The sequence below is a fragment of the Cupressus sempervirens genome, chromosome 10 (genome assembly GCF_028749045.1).
Source record: "Cupressus sempervirens isolate cs-2001-9-10 chromosome 10, ASM2874904v1, whole genome shotgun sequence".
Lineage (NCBI taxonomy): Eukaryota > Viridiplantae > Streptophyta > Pinopsida > Cupressales > Cupressaceae > Cupressus > Cupressus sempervirens.
In genome coordinates this window covers 27,454,848-27,474,129 of record NC_143127.1, presented here as the reverse complement: position 1 = coordinate 27,474,129, position 19,282 = coordinate 27,454,848, and the positions used below count along the sequence as shown (strand labels likewise).

Genomic DNA, 19,282 nt, shown 5'->3' with positions numbered 1-19,282 from the left:
AACAATTTTCTTTCTAAGAACCACTTTTTAAAAAGATGGAGCCTTGTTTTAGTAGTGGTAGCATCTTTAACTCAATTCCCTCTATCATATAGCCCATCCGCAATCTTGAGCCTAGGGTTTACAGAAATTAGCTTTTTCATTTGGATAGGCTCGTTTGTAGACTCGAGCAATAATTCAAGAAGGTCATCATGTATATTTCTACTTGCATAATCTACCTTTCCTGAGAAAACTTTCTTTGGAGGCATGTTTACGAGTGACATAGAAAATACCAGAACTCTTCACTGTCTAATGGATTCGGATACTTACCTGGCTCTTTAGTTATCCTTCTTGAAATTCTGCAACAAATGGTGGATACTAAAAATCTTTTGCAATTTCAAACGTGCGAGTAACAATTCTTCAGTTGGCTCTTTGCTCTCTGTAATTCTGAAATTCGTTTGCGTAGATAGGAAATGGCGAAATTTTGCAATATATCTTTGGTTCTAGTTCGCACGAGGAGCCATCAATTTTCATAAATGAACTGTAAGGAGAAACACGGTGGCAACACCTAATTTTGAAAATACACTGTCGATTCTAAAAAATCCGACGATCTAGGGATAAAATCGTGAATGACTCATTTTCGATTTTCCAGGTTGGTAGTCATCCCAATCAAGTTTCTCCACATAAGCATTTTTTCCATTGCTGGCAACTTGTTTTGGCCCCACTGGCACTCACGAACACGTGTCACATTCTCGCTATGTCTCTATGCATAACATCGAGCAACTTTTGTATGCGACATAGTGATCATCGTTGATTCATCTCTGATTTGATGATGTGTATTTCACGAGGGTTTTAATGCAACTCTGGTGGGTCCTTTTGTTTTTTCTTTGGTTGCTATGTCGTGTGCACTAAACATTGAGTAGGTTTTCATAGTGACACGGCGCCTATCGTTGATGCATCTTCAATCTGACAGCTTTAATCAACATGTATCCTTTTATGAGTGTGGGTCCACGTAGCATGTGACATCAGACCACCTTGCCATGTCGACATTGTCATTTATAACTGTAAACCCTTTTGGTGCTGCTCTTTCGAAATCAGGTCCCATCGTGTTTTAATTCACACGTAGTCGCCATGTTGTTACTCGCGAAACTCTTACACATTTCGGTGGCGCAATAGCGACCACCATAATTCTTGAAAAATTACAGCACCGTGAAAATAACACATGCTCTAGCCATAACTATATTTACTGCTCTTCTGACACCTCTTATAGTCAGTTGTGTTGACATGGTTCATTAATGACAGGCAAAGCTTTCGGTGCTGTATTCACTTTTGGCCTGCCATGTTTCACTCTTGTGGGAGGTTGCCATGCCACTACCAGCGGAACTCTTGCTTTTTCCGGTGGTGACATAGCGACCACTGTTGATCTGGAAAGTTCTGACGATGCGGGCGAAACACATTAAAACAATGCTTATATCAGCTGGGTCCCAGGTATAATACTTGTTTGGTCGCCATGTCACATGAGATAAAGTGACTGCAAATTTCCATAGCAACAAGACAACCACCGTAGATCTCAAAAAGATCTGATGGTGAGGAAATTTTCGGGGGAATAATGAAGCCAAAAGAAAAAACTTAAAAGTTTTTGAAAATATATACCCTTTTCAAAAATGATTTTCCCACTCGATCTTCAAAGTAAAGGCATACGACCTAAAGGATTTACTTAGGGCACAAATTTGGTTTTTATTAGGGTTAACCAATTTTGAAAAGACCAAAACCCTAATTTGCAGAATACATATAGATCTATCTGATTTTCACCCATATTTTAGGAATTTTTTTTGCATTGTGGAAAATCAGACCATCACTATCTATAACAAAAAAATATCATTCTGAGAACTAAATGCTATATCAAAATATGGCAGCGGAAGACTTAGCTTGATCTCCATCTCATGGTCCTCTTGGGGCCACAGACCATCATTATCAGGGGCACCTTTGCAGCTGCCTCCATGCCCCTTTTTGCCATTTCCTTTTTTGGTTCTCCTGGCATGCATTGCATGAGAAATCATTGGATAATTTGGTCCGCAATACCTATGTGCTGGTCTTTTTGCTGCATCCCCCACATCTCTAGGGTCATCTTTAATCCATTCTTCTCCACAGTTTGGCAGCATCATATAATGTCCTCTTTTTGCATTGCAGGATACTCGGCGATGCTGAAGGAATTTCAAGTTCTTGTCTATATCCCCGAGCCTTTCAAAAGGAGTGGGAATTTCTTAATTTCACCCCTACACTCTTGCCCACTAGTTAAGTAGTAATGTTGTGGCACCAACACCATATGGTTTTTATCCACATTGTCTAGTACAACATCAATTTCTCCAAGGAAGGCGTGTTTGACGAGCATTTGACAAAGTTTTTTTGCCTTTGCCACCCCATGACACAGTTCAAATGCAAGAAATATTGCAGTTACATGAGTGTTGACATGATATTTGGGGTAAGCCCACATAAATTCCCATCCTAAAACCATCTGCCATGGACGCTTTATTGTTAGTTTTTTTCCTAGATCTGCTGCAAATGTATTAAGCACTGCCATTATATTTGGTATATGTTTTCCAATTGGCAGCAATCACTAATTTATATTGAGATTATTGTTAGTGTAAATAATTATTATTTACACTTTACTTAAGTTTACTTAGGATAAATGCATTATTTTATTATGTATTATGTTAGACACCTAGGAGTTTGTGTACTCATATGAGTTGTCTTATTGACAACACAGGAGTAAGCAACTCTAATTTAGCACATGGTGTCTACAACACTAGAGTATGCATAATCAACTGAGTTGTCATGTTGACAACACAGTTGTTCGCACTGTTAATTAAGCACATGGTGTCTACAACATAATTTTACGTGACACACCTTTGTAGGCTTATCCTCTCATCATCGCACTAACTCTTGTGCTTAATGGAGGATAATCCACTCTTGGTAGAGATGTGCTTAGTTGTCAGGCTTATCATATTGCTAACTCCTAGACATTTTAGAGGCCTTTATATACAAGCACTCCTAGTGTACAATTACATCAATTGAATATCATATTGTTATTCTAATCATACTCTATTGGTCTATTTTGTGCTAGTTATTGTGCTTCTTGGTCTTGGGTGATTTTGCCCTAAGGCAAATTCTTACAATTATATCAAGAGGAGACATGTCCCATGAATGGACATGTCTATTCATTAAAATTATTATATATATATAATTTTTATTATTTAATTAATATATATTATATCTCACACACACACACACATATATAGCCGCACTTAGTCTCATAGTTTTATCTGACTGAAGCTACTAAACATAACAACTGTGAGCACCAATTGTAGACACTTGTCAGTTACTTCACCGGAGAAGGACATTTGTGGACTCCAAGCTGATCAGCGTGTCCCTCTCTCCTTAGCTTGCCTGCAGATCATTTATTCAAAATGTCTGACTCATCCTTTGCTATTTTCAGGTGTATGTAGCCTCCAACCATCTGTCTTTGTGCTTCAAAATCTTACAATATCAACTCACACATATTGGCTATTAATGGTATGATATGGTATTTCCTAGAAAACCTCAGTGTGGGTACTTTCCAGTTTATTTCATGATGCAACTTGCCACCACTGATTGTCATTATACGCTTGACATGTCATCAGATGACTCCATTTGGTTTATGCATTGGCGTATGGCATTTGTCATTCAATTCCAGTTATACAAGTGATTTGTAATTCAAATCCATCATACTCCATATCCATCCCCTATTTATTCATGTGGGATCGTACCATCTGGGTTATTGGTCACTGTCTTTGCCAATTTGTTTGCAACGCTGTTCTCCCTCTGTCTATATGTGCAATATTTTGAAGTCCTTCAATTTTAGACATTATTTCCCAAATTGGCCTTATCGATTGCTGATTTCCAATTTAGTGTGGCTTTCTGTCTGATTGCATTTATTACATTCAATGAGTCTCCCTCTAAGTGTATTCTCTTGGCATCGATGTTGAGGTCCATTTGTAGTCCTGCAAGCGCGATTCTGAATTCTGCATCATTGTTCATTGTTTCTTCGATGAAGATTGATTTTTCTGCAACTGTATGCATTCCCACACTTTGGTCACACATCCAATTTTATGAGGACCAGGATTGCCCCTGGACATGTCGTCAAAATTATTTTTGATCCAGATCAACTCTGGCGGAGTCCATTTGATGCCTTCCCTCGGATTCACCATTTTGTTCTTCATTCCTGCACTATCAATCTTTGGTATTTGAAGGCCTTTTAAGGTCTTGTGCATCTGGTCATCCCAGCTAGTGAAGGCATTGTTCTTGATCGTCTTGATTGCATTATTGACTAGTTCTACCACTGTTCTTTTTTCTGTTTAACCATAAATCTTTGGTGTCTATGGATTTCCCTTTAATTATTCGCCTGTTTTTTTTCCTTCCACAATTTCCATATGATTGTGGAAGGAATGATCTTCCATAGACAACGAAATAGGTCCTGTGTCCTTACTATGGGCCACATTGAACCAAACCTCAATATCATTTGGGAGTGGATATTGAAATTCTAGTTTGTCTATGAGGTATTTTCAACAATCATTAGCATATTGGCAGTTTATCAGAATATGATCCACTGTTTCTTCCTCTGCTTGACATATTGCACACCTCCCATAACCATGGATCCCCATTTTTTGCAATTTGTTTTCTATCAAAACCCTTTTCCTGTAGAGCCGTTCAAGTGAAAATCCCAGTCTTGGGTAGAATAGCCTTGCTCCATATTAGTTTGGTTGGTCAGTTTCTTCTTGCTATGACAACTTCTTTGATTTTGTAGCTTGCACTAACATTGTAGGTCTCTTTATCAGTTCCGCACCACTGACTGATGCCTTCCCCGTTTGTTTGTAGAACACATTTTTCCTAAAAGTTGTCATAGTGCCATTTTTGGTTCTTTGGAGCATTGATTTTGTCTAGTGATTTCCATTCCCACATGATCGTCAAACTCTGTTGAACAGATCTTTTGTAATTGCAGACTTTCAATTCCCATGCTCTCAATGTTACATCCCTTAAGATATGCAAATCTGGGTACTCTGCACGGGGTTTCTCTCCTCCCCAATAGTCAGTCCAAAACATGGCCCTGCTTCCATTTCTAATTTCCCAATTGACATGGTGGCAGACAATGTACCTGCGTTCTAGGGCTTAGTTCCAAATGGCGGATCATTTGGGTTGATTTGCAATTATCAAATTGTCAAAACTCATGTATCTTCATTTTAGTCTGGACATATCTGCCATAGTGTTTGGACCCATTTCTGATGTCAACAGGTATACATTTTCCTCACAAGCTTATCACCCATAGCCAACTCCTCTAGCCTCAGTAGAGGAGCAAACTTTGTCCCATGCCATCAGTGGGAACTCACTCGAGAAAAGCCACCTCATTATCTAATTTAGTACGTCCTCTTTTGATTTGGGGAGTTTCATGCACGTAGAGTAAATAGAGATTACTGATAGTACTGCTTTTATCATCATCGACTTTCCTGCAGAGCTGAGCCACTTTTTCTTCCATGTCTCTATTCTACTTTTGCACCTGTTGATTAAGTTCTCTCAGTAGCCCATTTTGTTTATTCCAGCAAATAATGGCACACCTAAAAATCTTCCAGGAAGAGTAGCAATTCTGAGACCTAGAACATAGGCTATATCCCTTTGCACCTTCAATTGTGTGCTCAAAAAGAAAACTTTACACTTCCTCCTGTTAATACTCTGTCCAGAGGCTTTGCAATACTTCTTTCATGATTCTTGCTATTGTTTTGCTCACGTCTCCAAAAGAACAGTATCATCTGTGAACTGCTGTTGTGAAATATCATCAATCCCTTCAGCCAATTTCCTAGCTATATGTATTGCTTCATGGGTGATTATTATCCCTTCCGAGATTGACCTGCCCAAAGAGAAACCGCTGTGTTCATTTATAATTATGTGCTTTAAAACTTCTTTAAATCTATTTGGAGCAATCTTCGTTATAATCTTATGTGTCATATTGCACAAGGCTATAGGTCGGAACTTGCTCATGGTCCGTGCCTCCTTTTTCTTTAGGACGAGTGTTAGGAAGTTGTAATTAGTTCTCAGAAGCACAACCTTCCTTCTCCTGGACTCCTCAACAACAACTGTTACGTCTTCTAATATCCCAAAAGTGCTGAAAGAAATTGGCTGCCAAGCCATCTGGTCCCAAAGCTTCGGGTTGAATTGAAATATAACATTCTTGACTTACTCTCTAGTGATTTCCTTGTATAGTATTTTGTTCTGTTCATCTGTGATTATTGTTGGAGAATTTCATCGCTTTCCATGTGGTGGTTTTGTGTTTGAGGTTTAAGATTTCTTCAAAATAGTTCGGTGCTTCTGTATATACTCTTCTACAGACCTTACTTCCATCTTGCCTCCTTATTTATGCTGCTCTCTTTTTGTTCCTATTTACTATTGTAGCATTGTGAAATAACTTAGTACTTCCATTCCCGTCTTTGAGCGACATTTCCCTAGACTTTTGGCTGCATTAGCATTCTTCTCTTGCTTGAATCTCTGCCAACTCATCCTTCAATGCCTTTTCTTTTTTCAAACTCTTTAACCCTCATTCCCCTGGCAATTACAATTTCATTTGATTCTGACAGTTCTTTCTCCACCCTTTCTGTTTCTTCAAACACATTTTTGATATTCTCCCTATTCCAAACCTTTAGTGTATGTTTCATATAGTTGAGTTTCTTTCTTTCTTTGCAAGACACAGCAATCACCGAAGGACAATCAATTTGTGTTTCTCTTCACCAAAGGGCATTTGCTTCTTTAGTTTGGTCACCATCCTCGCTCTCTCGAGGATTCATTACATCCGCATAATCAAACTATTATTCCAAATAATCCAATCTACACGCAATTCCAAATTCCAAATTCTGGATAAATTGGAAACAACTGGTTTTGTTCCTATTTGGCTTCTCAAAGGTTGCTCAAGATTATATGTTTCCTTTGCCTAAGGGTGGTTATGTTCACTCTATTCTTTCTTCTTCTTCTTCTATCTCTCTTCATCTTCATGTACATGATCCTGTGGTGGTTTCCCTCCATTGCAGCCATTCTGACTTGAAGTTATTGAAATACATTTTTCATTTCTTCCATACTTCTTGCCAAATCATTAATTGTGTTTCTTCTAGGAGGCATTATGATTTAGGCTTCTACACCTACAACCCAATACTCTATGTAATGTTCCGAACGGTTTCGGTAATGTTCCCGAAAGTTTCGGAGATGCTCTTAAAAGGTTTTGGTAATGTTCTAGAAAGTTTCGGAGATTTCCCGAACGGTTTTGGAGATGCTTCCAAACGGTTTCTGCTCTGATACCACTGTAATGTTTCGTTCTAGAGTTTCCTTATGAAGTCCCATAGTATGCTTTAGGTAGTCTTGCTGTGTGCTTCAGGTAGTCTGGTCGTGTGCTCCAAATAGTATCCCTTAGTGCTTCGGGTGGCCAGTGCTTCAGGTAGTTCTCCCTTAGTGCTTCGGGTCAGTGTTTCAGGTCAGTCCTTCGGTCAGTGCTTCGGGTCAATGCTTTGGATGTTTAGTGCTTCAAGTCAGTGCTTCGGGTGGCTAATGCTTCAGATAGTTCTCCTTCAATGCTTTGGGTGGCTAGTGCTTTAGGTAGTTCTCCCTTAGTGCTTTGGGTGGCCAGTGCTTCAAGTAGTTCCTTTGGGTGGCGATGCATAGTGGAGTGAGGCCGTACTGCAATGTTGGAGCACAAGGAGGCCATACGACAAGGAGTAGGCAGTGAGAAGCCGTATGGTGTAGGAACAAGTGATTGTACAGTAGTGGTTTGGAGGGCCGTACGGTGACAAGGGAAGAGGTGGCCATACGGTGGAGGTGGAGGGGCAATTGTGCGAGATGGAGAATTTTTCCAAGTGGTACCTCCAATTTATATGGGAAAAATAACTTTGATTTTGCACAAATTGAAATCCTAGAATTTTTCCACCCCACGCCTATGGTCCTTATTTGCAAACAAAAGTGACAGAGAAAAGATTTTGGCTGATCCAGAGGTATCTCTACACATTTTTACTTTTAAAAATCGTTCACATCTACCTATGTTTACGCATCCTGATGACTGCAATAACAGTCTGGTACGAATTCCTGCCTAAAACTCCCAGGCATCAACAAACCCAAAACATGGATTTTTGGAAAGTTTTAAGGAACAAAAAGGATTTAGCAACATACTTGTATTCTAGTTTGAATGCTACCTGTTTGAAATTGCTCTCTTTCATGAACTAGATGTAGAATGAATTATAGGGTTTGGATCCTACTGTAATATATGCTTGCTATTTGGGTTTCACATGATGTTTTTCTAGACATTTTAACATTGCCCCTTTCATGTGGATTCTATGTTTTATTGTTGTGCAGGTGTCATCACCTTATGGGAATTCATTATATTATACAGAAAATGTTGCACTAGGTCAATTTGGATTCACAGCAGCTGAATCTGGCAACTATGTAGCATGTTTTTGGATTCCAAATTCCCCTTACGGGGCTGTTGCCACTGTTGATCTTGACTGGAAAGTTGGAGTTGCTGCTAAGGACTGGGAAGTGATTGCAAGGAAGGAGAAAATTGAAGTAAGATTTTTTCCCTTTTTGTATAGTGTAGTTTGTTCCTCTCAAGATTTTCCTTTTTATTATCATTGACTGATCTTGTGTGAAGAGACAAGAGTTTTGTCAACCACAAAGGTGAATTTGGCTTTTTAAATTAGTTTATCAGAGAATGAACAACAATATTTAAGGCAAATCATTTATTCTGAACCAGTTATGCTGCAAGATTGTCCAGTATAGACTAGGGGGTTCTAATTTAGGCTTTCTTTCAGATTCTGCATTCTCCAGTCAAGATATGCTGAGTGGCCATTCTCATGTTAGCTGTGTAAATTTCCTTACAATTGCTAAAACTGAGGCCTATTGATTTTCACTTGCTATATTTGTAACATGCTAAAGCTAACCACTAGATACTAATAACAATTAAATGAAAAATTCATAGGAACTAAATTTTTGTCTTTTAATCCTTACCAACAGAAAGAAACTACTTTCCTTTTCACATGAACATGAATAACTGAAAAGTTTGTTAACTAACTGCAGTCAAAAAATATTACTACAGGATTATCTACTTTCACATGAAAATTATTTTAACTAACATTTCAATTACAATCGTGCCAAAAGAAAGAATGCAATAACTGAATTAACTAACAATGCATGAAACCATACAACCTGATAAGCTTGAGGGTTTCTTTCTTGTTTTCTCTTCTGTAAGTGCTCCTAAATATCTTCTAGGAGAGGAGCGTATCATCAAAGGTTTTACCTCCCATCCGTTGGTTTTTCAATCTCAACCTAACAATCTCCCACACAACTTCCTTTGGAAGTGGCCCAACCCTACACGAGAGGTGCAAAAAAGGGATTCATTTTTTCTTTCCATCGGAGACTTGGTGTTTAGAACCAGCAATTGTCTTAGCTAGTCATGCTCTATAGGCTTCTTTGCCTATGAGAATCATAGTGTTACAAGACTCAGACTCGCCTCGGACTTGGACAACTGAGTTTTGACTCAGACTCAGACTTGGTGTTCAAGCTCAAGAAAAACTCGGCAAGGACTCGACAAATTGAAAACCCTAGAAATTCAAAGATTTCAAAGTGATTTAAAACTTTTTTCATGCACCATTTAATAAATCAACATCAAAGACACAATAATTGACATAAATAGAATCTACTTTGCACACATACACAAGTTTACATTGATCGTATAAGTATAAATGTGAATTTTCTGAAGGAAATAAGTTAAAATAAATAATACAGAGAAATATAAATAGTGTCACTGTCAAATGTCTGCAATATTCACGGAATATGAAATCCATGTAACTGAATGCTCAAAGCATATATCAAAATAAAAGCTAGAGCCTAGAAGACTAAGGCTTAGAGTAGTCAATATCAGTGACTGATCGACCCTGAAACTTCCTAGGTGTACACCCGCGATAGGTCATGGGAGATTCTGTAGTCATTTCTCTGCTAGTGTGTAGGGCTTAACCTCAGTGACATCCACATCCTCATCCTCATCCTTAGATTCCTCGCTCTCAGCCTCAAGGTCCTCCAATGGGTCTTGTGGTTCTCTAGCCTCCTTCTCTGCCATCGCAATTGTCTCTACCTCTTCATCCTCTTGATCAACTCATTCCAAGTCTTCACCATTGAAGACAACATCATCAACCCCAATGTTTTCCTCTAATCCCTTTTTTCCTCTTTCATATGTTTGGAAATGAAAGAATGTTGCATAGTTGAGGGAAAGCTAAAAACTTTTAAAGTCAAAAAGCAAAACAATTAAAAAATGTTTCTTTTTGCACTTTATAAAGCTTGTCGATTCCTGGTGTCAGGACTAGGCGAGTCAGCGGAGTCATTGACTCGCAGAGTCCTGGGATGGCTAACTCGTCGAGTCAGAGTCCAGAGGCCAAAAGACTGGTTTTATGGGACTTAACCCTAGACTTGTAGAGTTTTGCCACGACTTGCAGAGTCCAGTAACAATGATGGGAATGACATTCATTGTTAGACAATGGCCTCCTGGTTCAAGTGATTGCCAGTTACGACACCACTGCATGACACTGCCTTGGCCAAGCTTTTTCATAAATGCAAGCACCGTGCTTCATGCTGTCAATGTCACCACCAATCTCTTACATGAATTCAATGACTTTTTGGGTCCTTCCCGACCTTGACAGGATTTGCTATCCATGATGGCAGATACATTGTCTTACTGGCCAAGAAAAGAATGCGTACAATCCTAATCCCTTAGGATGAGCTTTCTCAACCCATGCCCAATACTTTCAATAGACCTATTGTGACCTTTTCACACATTGCCCATTGGAAATGGGACCCCTGTTCTTTTTGTGCTTGGTTTTTGGCTTTGTTTTCTCGGTGGTTCTAGTGTCAATCTCCCAAGGTGCCCTCTTGTATCATATGAGAAGTGATGACTTTCGCTAAGTCTAGATTGAAGAGTTGTTTCAACCTTTGAGGGATTTTTTTGATCCTTTCCTAATTAGGAATTATGAACTAGGATAAAGTATTTAGTTTTAAAGCCCCTTAGAAAAGGCAATTTGAAAAACAGAAAGGTCATCGGTTTCAAAAGACAATCATTCTAGTGAAATGATCAGAAATTACAAAGGCTGAGATTGTTTAGGAATATATGGCAAATTAGCTAGTTTTGGGAGTCCAAGGACACACTAAATTAAGCAGGGCAAGTAAATATTCAAAGTGAAAAATCCTGAGCAAGGCTTGAATTGCATGAGGAATTCAAATCTAAAGAATTGTTTCAAATATCAAAATCTTCTTTAAAATGCAATGAAAATCAAAATGTGATATCAAGAAATTTTGTAAAGTACATGAGAATTATTCCACAACAACATATCATGCCCAATAAATGAATGAACAAGACTTCATTAGAAACACTAAATGCACCCAACAATGCCATATGTGGAGTCCCATAGAAAATAGAGAATCCTCCAATGAAGACAACAGACACCCGAAAGCACTGGTTTACTTATGCCAAGGATCCAAAAACAATATCATGGCACCATGGAATTTCATGGGAAAGCCAATTCAAAAAAATAAAAAAACTTCTCAATAAGAGCTTGACTAGGCTCTGAGTGAAATTTCTTAGCACTTGTAGAATCCTGGCAAGGATATGAAGACCCGTTGATTGCATTAATATTCTCTCTCGAACGCTTGAATAATGGAGGCATGGGAAACTTTGATAGATCGAAACAGTTTGGATAATAACTATGAGCAGTGTAACACTCAGATAATTTTGTATAACTAGTCATTTGTACCCCGTGCATAAATCCACTAGCAATACAAGGTTAAAAAAATCTTCCAACACACTGAGAATGTGCAGTCATTGGTTCTCCTGCAGTGAAGATTGCACTAAAGTTTGAATTCCACCATCGAGCCTTCAACGTACTCTACAATGCTAAATGATATGTCATAGGAAATATTTAAAAGAAATGTGGAGTTCTTCACATTTGCGGATATACACTCATGGTGGAGAAAGGTTATAAATTCGAAAACTCAATATTTGACTCCAAACATAAATCCTCAGTATTTTAGAGATTTGTGCAACATATAGAAGCTCATAGTTTGAAGGCAATATAGAATGATGAAGTCCAAAACCAAAATCACAAATCATCCCAAGTGAGACTCTGCTTTTATGCTCTATAAAATGAGACTTCCTCAGGAATAAGCTGAATTGGACAGGGAATATAAGACAAGCCAAAAGGATTGGAAAAAGTATGGGAATAGGGAAAGACAAACATATGAGAACTACTTTAGGAAGTGTAGAGGACAAGGATGCGATTTTGAAGAAGAGGGGGAGGGGTACTCAGATCTATTTAGATGATGACTTAACTATTATTCAGCAAGAGGAGAGGAGGAAAGAATGGGAGAAAGTAGGTAAATGGTTATGGCTGAAAAATGGTAAAGCATAGGTCGCTGATAGATCAACGACACAAAAATAGGAATTGGGGGTCCCACAAGAGTATCTAAACATGGTGAGTTGGAATTATAGGGCATACCTGCAGAGAAGAGGACCGGGGTTGGGGCTCATAGTTGAGGGACAAGACATTATTTGTCTTATAGAAACACATGAACACAAAGGATGTAGAATTCCGGAATTTGAAGGATACAACAAAATCTCTATTTGGAATGAAGAGACATAATTAGGTAAAGGTCATGGTGGGATCACAATACTAATAAAGGAAACTTGGAGCAAAAATGTAAAAGTGGAGAGAGAAGATCCAAATAATCAATTTATATTGCTGAAAATTGAGGACAGTGAAGAGATCACGTGGTTGGCTGCATGTTATTTCGTGCCTAAAAGCTCAGAGTTCCACAAGGAGAAAAATCTAGACAATGAAGACCCTTTTGCAGCTTTAAAGAAAAATATTTTTGCTTTTAGTTCTATAGGAAACAGGATTTTAATAGGAGATTGCAATGCTAGGACAGTAGATAACCAGTCTATTCAATTGTGCAGCGATTTAGTAGAGGACAGTAACCCCTTGTGACTAAAGGAATGTGAAGATAATTTCAGTGGGATTTCTCAAGAAAAGAAGGGATTTGTGTCACACTTTGGAGCAGAGTTGTTGGGGCTGCGTAGCCTTGAAGGGGCTGGTTATTTGCTATGGCATGGAGTATTGGCCAAGACCAAACAAAATCAGTTGTAAAATGTACAATGGGGAAAGCGTGGTGGATTATGTGATATGCTCTCACTCGGCAATTCCCAAATTAGTGGATTTAAGGATTGAAAGCTGCCCTATGGAATTGAACTCCGATAACATGCCTTTATTTATTAAAAAGGACGTTAGAGCAAGAGAACTTGAAATTGAACATACCCAGAGTGTTAGCAAAAAATGTTATAATCTGGATAAAATCCTTATAAATTGTGATGATAAATAGATATTTTGCACTGCCCTTGAACAACAAATCCAGTTGATTAGTTACAACAACAATGGAGAGAAAGAGCACTTAAACAGCAGTATGTTGATCCCTTAGTTCAGAGTGCCTTAAAAGGATGTAAGAGATCAAGACCAAAGATGGGCATCTCAAACACCTTTCTAGCAAATCTGTAGGATAACGAAGAATGCAAGGTTGCAAAGAGAACTCTTAAAGGTATAACAAAGAGTGTTTTGTGGAAACTTTACTTCTATCTTTGATGCATATTGCTTGTTATGATGGTATTTGTTGGGATATCAAGATCCTTTGCACACCCCTTGAAGATTGCACCAACTTTGCGTAGTTGTTGAATTTGGGAAACGAAATTTGGTAAACTTCACCGTAGAAATGTTTGTCATTCACATTCTTAGGAGCACAATATAATTCCTTTACTCTACTTTCTCTTTTTTTGTGCATATTTGTGAAAAATCCAAAAAGTACTCTTACTGCTACATCATATAACAACTCTTGTATTGAGTATCGTTTGAAGTTGACTTGAGAAATATACTGTAAAGCCCCTGGTGATACTGGCATATCACATCAACTGTTGAGCTTATCGAAGTCAAGATCTGGTATAAAAGGAACCTTGGAATCAATTATATCATCTTTCACAATCTTAGCATACACACGATTTTGATCAAGAGAGGATAAGCTATCTCAATATATTGTTCTATTGTTGGTAGGTCATAAAATGCACATCAACAAGACCTTGTTTGGACAACAATCCTTGACCATTGTCCTTTCACAGACTAACAAATAAGTAGTTCATCCTTCCCAAAGTTTCATATCCTAAATCTCTTTTAGGACAACTATGGGTTGCAAAGCAAACTTATACTTGGGACAGATGAATTCCCACTGTTTGGCCAGGTTCTTAGTACCATTTTAATTGAATCCCACACAGTAGATCTACTCTTTAATCATGGAATCACGGACAGTGTTGATCCCAAATTGTTTTATATTAATGTAATGGTGTAAATTTTACCCTTGAAAGGAGGACTAGATTCCCTTGAGAGGCAAATTCACAACATACATTCAGATATCTCCAAACTAGATAAACTAGTGGAAATTTCTTATCATAAATAAAAAGAAGGAATATTTTAGTTCCAAAAATGGAAAGACTAGATATAACAGTCTTCGGTTCAAATATGTGTGTCTTGGCGACAGGCATTATCTTGACACGCAGACTCTACACAGCACGCTATAGTCCTTTAAGGACCGAAAAGATGAAAACCCAAGTTTGTTCTTCTAACACTGTACAAAATGTAAAAGTTAGAAATGTGATAAAATATATGAAATAATAGAGATGATTGTAATTGAGACAAATAGAAATGAAATAAAATAAATGCAAACCCTCATGTGATTTAATGCTTCCAATAAACCTGCACACACAGAAGAGAGGGAAAATTGTTTGTGGCTGTTTGGAAAGACAACTTTGGTGTTTCCACCTCCACAACAACCGAAAAGATAGATACTTCAAAGAAGGATATTCATGTTATGATTTAATGATTCCTTTCATCCATCAAGTTGCGTCTTGGACAATCTTATTTGTATATGAAAAAGATTGCGCTCATGAAGAAGTTTAATATTTTTTATGCTGTAGCTAGGCCAATGATTGAAAATGATTTCAGGGATTTTTTTTGCTTGATATATTTTCCTTTACATCTATATTTATTACCAAATTTAATTCTGAAATTTCCTGTTTGCTACAAGTGCAGGGTGTCGAGCTTGAGCTGAGAAAAATTGAAGTAGCAATAGAAAGTATTCATGAGAACTTATTGTACATTAAAAGCAGGTAATTTTGAAGCAACGAATATATGTTATCCTTATTAAATGTAATGTAGACATCTCCTATGCTAGTTTAGGCTTAATCTGTATAGAGTCCAATTCAATTAAAAGTATTATATGCTTTGTTTTCTCTGCAGGGAATCAGAAATGCGAGAGATAAGTGAGATCACCAACTCTAGGGTGGCATGGTTCAGCATCATGTCTCTTACTGTCTGCTTGTCAGTGGCTGCATGGCAACTATGGCACCTCAAGAGATTCTTTGAAAAGAAGAAACTTATTTAAGCAATTATAGTGTCTCTTCTATAGATTCTTAATTTATTGGGGTATAAGTTCTGAGTTCAGTGTTCTGAATGTGCAAAATGCAAGGTTAACTTTATGACACAACTTATCCCTCACTTGATCTTTATTAACCCCACACTTCTTTCTCTGTTGACTTGAAAATATTTTTCTTTTAAAGTTTCTGTATCATATGTACAGCAAAGAATTGTTTCTGAATCAGCTTCAAGTGGCTAGTGCATTTCCTTCACTGGATTTTGATTAATACTAATGTTAAAAAGATCTGAAGGTCAATATGTACTAAAACTCTAGATGTTGGAAACTATCAAATATATATTCCAATAAAAAACAATTCTTATTTCCAAACTGAGTTTACTAAATTCTTAGCTGATAATCTGTTAAATGGATGGGTTAATTTTGTGTTAACATGTTACTATTTTAGATGATTGCTAGATACAGAAGAGATGTCAGGACAAAGAGTGCCCAACGTGTATGAAAGGAGGCTAAAAGAACATAGGCGGTATTTTTGACATTGCAAGTTGTGGAAGGAAAAACTGTGGCGCTGCTACCCTTAAATCTTTTGCCAACTTTTTGTTTGTCTGCCTTTCTAGCATATTTTTTATTGTGTGAGATTTTCTACTACCCTTTTTCCTTCTCACCCTTTAGGGCCCATTTGGTAGTCGGAATTTGATGGGAATAGGAAAATCCAACTGCTAGAATTCAGAAATTCAGCATTCGGTTGTAAACACAAAAAGTAGAATTAGAATTTATTAATTCTAATTTTAGCCCAAAATGAGCATAGCAGGATTCCTACTTAAAAGGTGGAATAGGAATAGCCTATTCCTATTCCATTTTTTAAAAACAAAATTTTATATCTCGTTGGGTCTGGCCCTAGTTGCATAAGCCAAATTATTGGAGGGAAGATATTTTTTTGTGAAATGTGGTGAGACAAACGACGACAGAGGCATATTCAGGGAGTTTGAACAGATTTTTCTCAAATGTATTGAACAAGCCCAACTCTTGAAAGACTTATTAATGTTGTTTGATGCTAAAATATTCAAAAAAAAAAAAAAAACTTATTCCAATTCCAATTTCAATTCTTGCAACCAAACATAGAATATGCATCTTTTGATTCCTCTTCCAGTTCAACCAAATAGGTCCAAATGATATTCCAGAAATTATTTTACGAATGTGCGAATTCTAGAAGTGTGCTTCCAACATTACTGAATGTTGCATTTGGTAATTTCTACAACTAAACGAACCCATATGGATTAACTTAATTTGGGAAATATTGGTCGTCATCAAGTTCCAAAAGGCTATATCATCGATGTTATTCATTAGAGATAAAGATGTAACTAACTAAAAATGAGTAGCCTTTGTTTCTCTATACTGAGTGACATTAGTATTTTTATTATTATTTGAAATTTCACTTAAAACATGAAATACGATCTCTAAAAACAAATAAACCCATTTTTTCAATATATAGGAATTATTTTAATGATTTAATGTAGTGAAATTAGTAAAACTAGGGTTTGAACTATTTCAGTTGGTTTGGGTTCAATCCAATTTGACCCAAATTGGATATGGGTTCAATTTGGCAGTGCTTTTTGTTTGCTAGTATGACTAACCCATCCTATCTTCTATGCATGGATAACTTTAAGAAACCTCTCCTAAGAAAAATATGTAAAATGTTGGTGAATTCTACATTAAATGTGCAAGGGTTCCCCTCTCTTTTGGGGTTGCTAATGGTCCCAATAGCTCTACACCGTCTGATTCGGATTTTGATCCGTTGTTGGATTTGGCTGCCGCAGTTGCCACTCCCTTTGCGGGTTAGGCTTTGGTGGATATAGTTTCGAGTGTGATCTTGCCTAGTTCTCTGGTTGGGTCAGATGACGAAGCGTTGGTTTAGGAGGAGGAGGCTGCTTGGGTGAAGGAAGGTTGGACAAAGGTTAAAGGTAAAAAATACAAATGTTCCCAACAGTCCTTTGATCGTCTTCTTAGATCTCACTCGTTTGGGAGTCGGGTATCTTAATTGGTTTTTTTCTTTTTGAGTTTTTTTTTTTTGGTGGCATATGTGTACTGTGATATCTGTGAGGCCGCCCTAGTCACTTTTTTTTGGTTGGTGATCTATTTCACTTTTGGTCTGTTGTGTCTTTTGTTCGGGCTCCATTGAAAATCTTTTGTTGCGTAAAGGGTTTCAAGCACCCTTCAAAACATGTTTTCCTTAATCAAAAACATTAAATGTGTAGGAAAATTTTTTAATCGAGGGCGATTTTTTCATTCGAGGCAAGGGAGAAAATTATTTTCTATTATTCCTTTCCGTATCAAAATCCAATAATATTTGTGGCGATTTATTTATTTATTTTTGGTATGCATATGAATGTAGGCGATTTTTTTTTGGGTCATAAACATTTTTGTAATGTAAAAGGTGAGTTAATTGTTTCATATAACACAAAATATTAATATAGTTGGTTAATATGTCGGTTGCTATAGAGAAATTATTTAATTTTTTGGTGAATTTACAAAGTCACAAGTGGTCCATGGCCCACATGCCAAGTGTACACTATATAGTGGACTTGTAGTATGACAATTCATTAAGGTTCAATTAATAATGTGTCCTCTTTATTACCAACTTGGTCGTCATCACTTTTCATATTATGATTTTTATGGTGAAAGGAACTAATTTGGACCATTGATGTAAGATAGATCAATAGCCTCAACTCTATTTCGGGCCTAATTAAAAATGTTATAACATAAACTCTAATTCTTCTCGAAATCAAGACACCTGTCCCAAAGCCCAAAACATAAAATAGTTGGCTAAATGAGGGTAGTTAGAGACACGAACCAGTAAAATGGTAGGTGATGCACAACCCTACGGGTTTTTTTTTTTTTTTTTTTTTTTTTTTTAAATTTAAAATTCGAAGGGCGAAATAACATTGTCCAATAAGATAACATTAGGAAAAGGCTAGTGAAAATTTTAAAATAACTGTCCAAATTGTAGATTACATTGGCGATTGAACTAGGATTTGGGACCACTTATGTGTAAACTAATGAGTGATTAGCTCGGGATTTGGACCAAAATTATTTAATATATTGGCGATGTGGTTGACCCCATATATAGGTTTTATTTGTCAATGTGGCTTTCTTCACTTGTACAATTATCATTCTTTATACATCTTGCATTCATTTCAAAGTATGCATCGTTCCTCTTTTCCTCAAACTTGTGTTGAATAATCTAAGTTGCCTTCTTGTTGTGTTGATCTCTTCCTTGACATTTGTGGATGAATCTTTAGCCCAGTTGGAGCTTTGCATTTTACTTAGATTGAGTGCAGGTTTGACATGCTTTATTTGTTGATATTTTGATCTAAGTTGCTTATGATTAAAAAGAAAACTATGGTAGCATTATGAGTCTATGACATTTAACATATTGGAGGCTTAAATTTTATGTATTGTATTCTTGGTTCGCATTTAGATAACTCCCATGTTGACATGGTTATCAATATTTGGTTTGGAGATGTATGTTGCATTGTGGGGTCTACAACTTGTGCAGTGTTGTAGGCGGTCTATACTTAGAGATGGCATATATGGCTTTGATATAAGTTGTTGATGCCCGTAGATCTTTCATTGTTGATACTTATTCAGATTGGTGACATAGCTTTGTCGCTTAGTTTGCTAATTTATTGTCATGTAGAGGAGGAGAGATGTTATTACCATGTATAGTCATGGT

At 37.1% G+C, this 19,282-nt stretch overlaps 1 protein-coding gene across 1 annotated transcript in view; it reads left to right on the top strand.

The window, feature by feature from the left end:
• LOC149532400 (transmembrane emp24 domain-containing protein p24delta3-like) overlaps positions 1-15,921 on the top strand; it is a 47,410-nt gene extending 31,489 nt beyond the window's left edge. The window contains exons 2-4 of the mRNA XM_089805468.1: positions 8,395-8,604; positions 15,210-15,286; positions 15,417-15,921. Of these exons, the coding sequence (XP_089661594.1) occupies positions 8,395-8,604; positions 15,210-15,286; positions 15,417-15,561 (432 nt within the window). The 3' untranslated portion in view covers positions 15,562-15,921. The remainder of the gene's footprint in view (positions 1-8,394; positions 8,605-15,209; positions 15,287-15,416) is intronic.
• Positions 15,922-19,282: the final 3,361 nt, after the last annotated feature.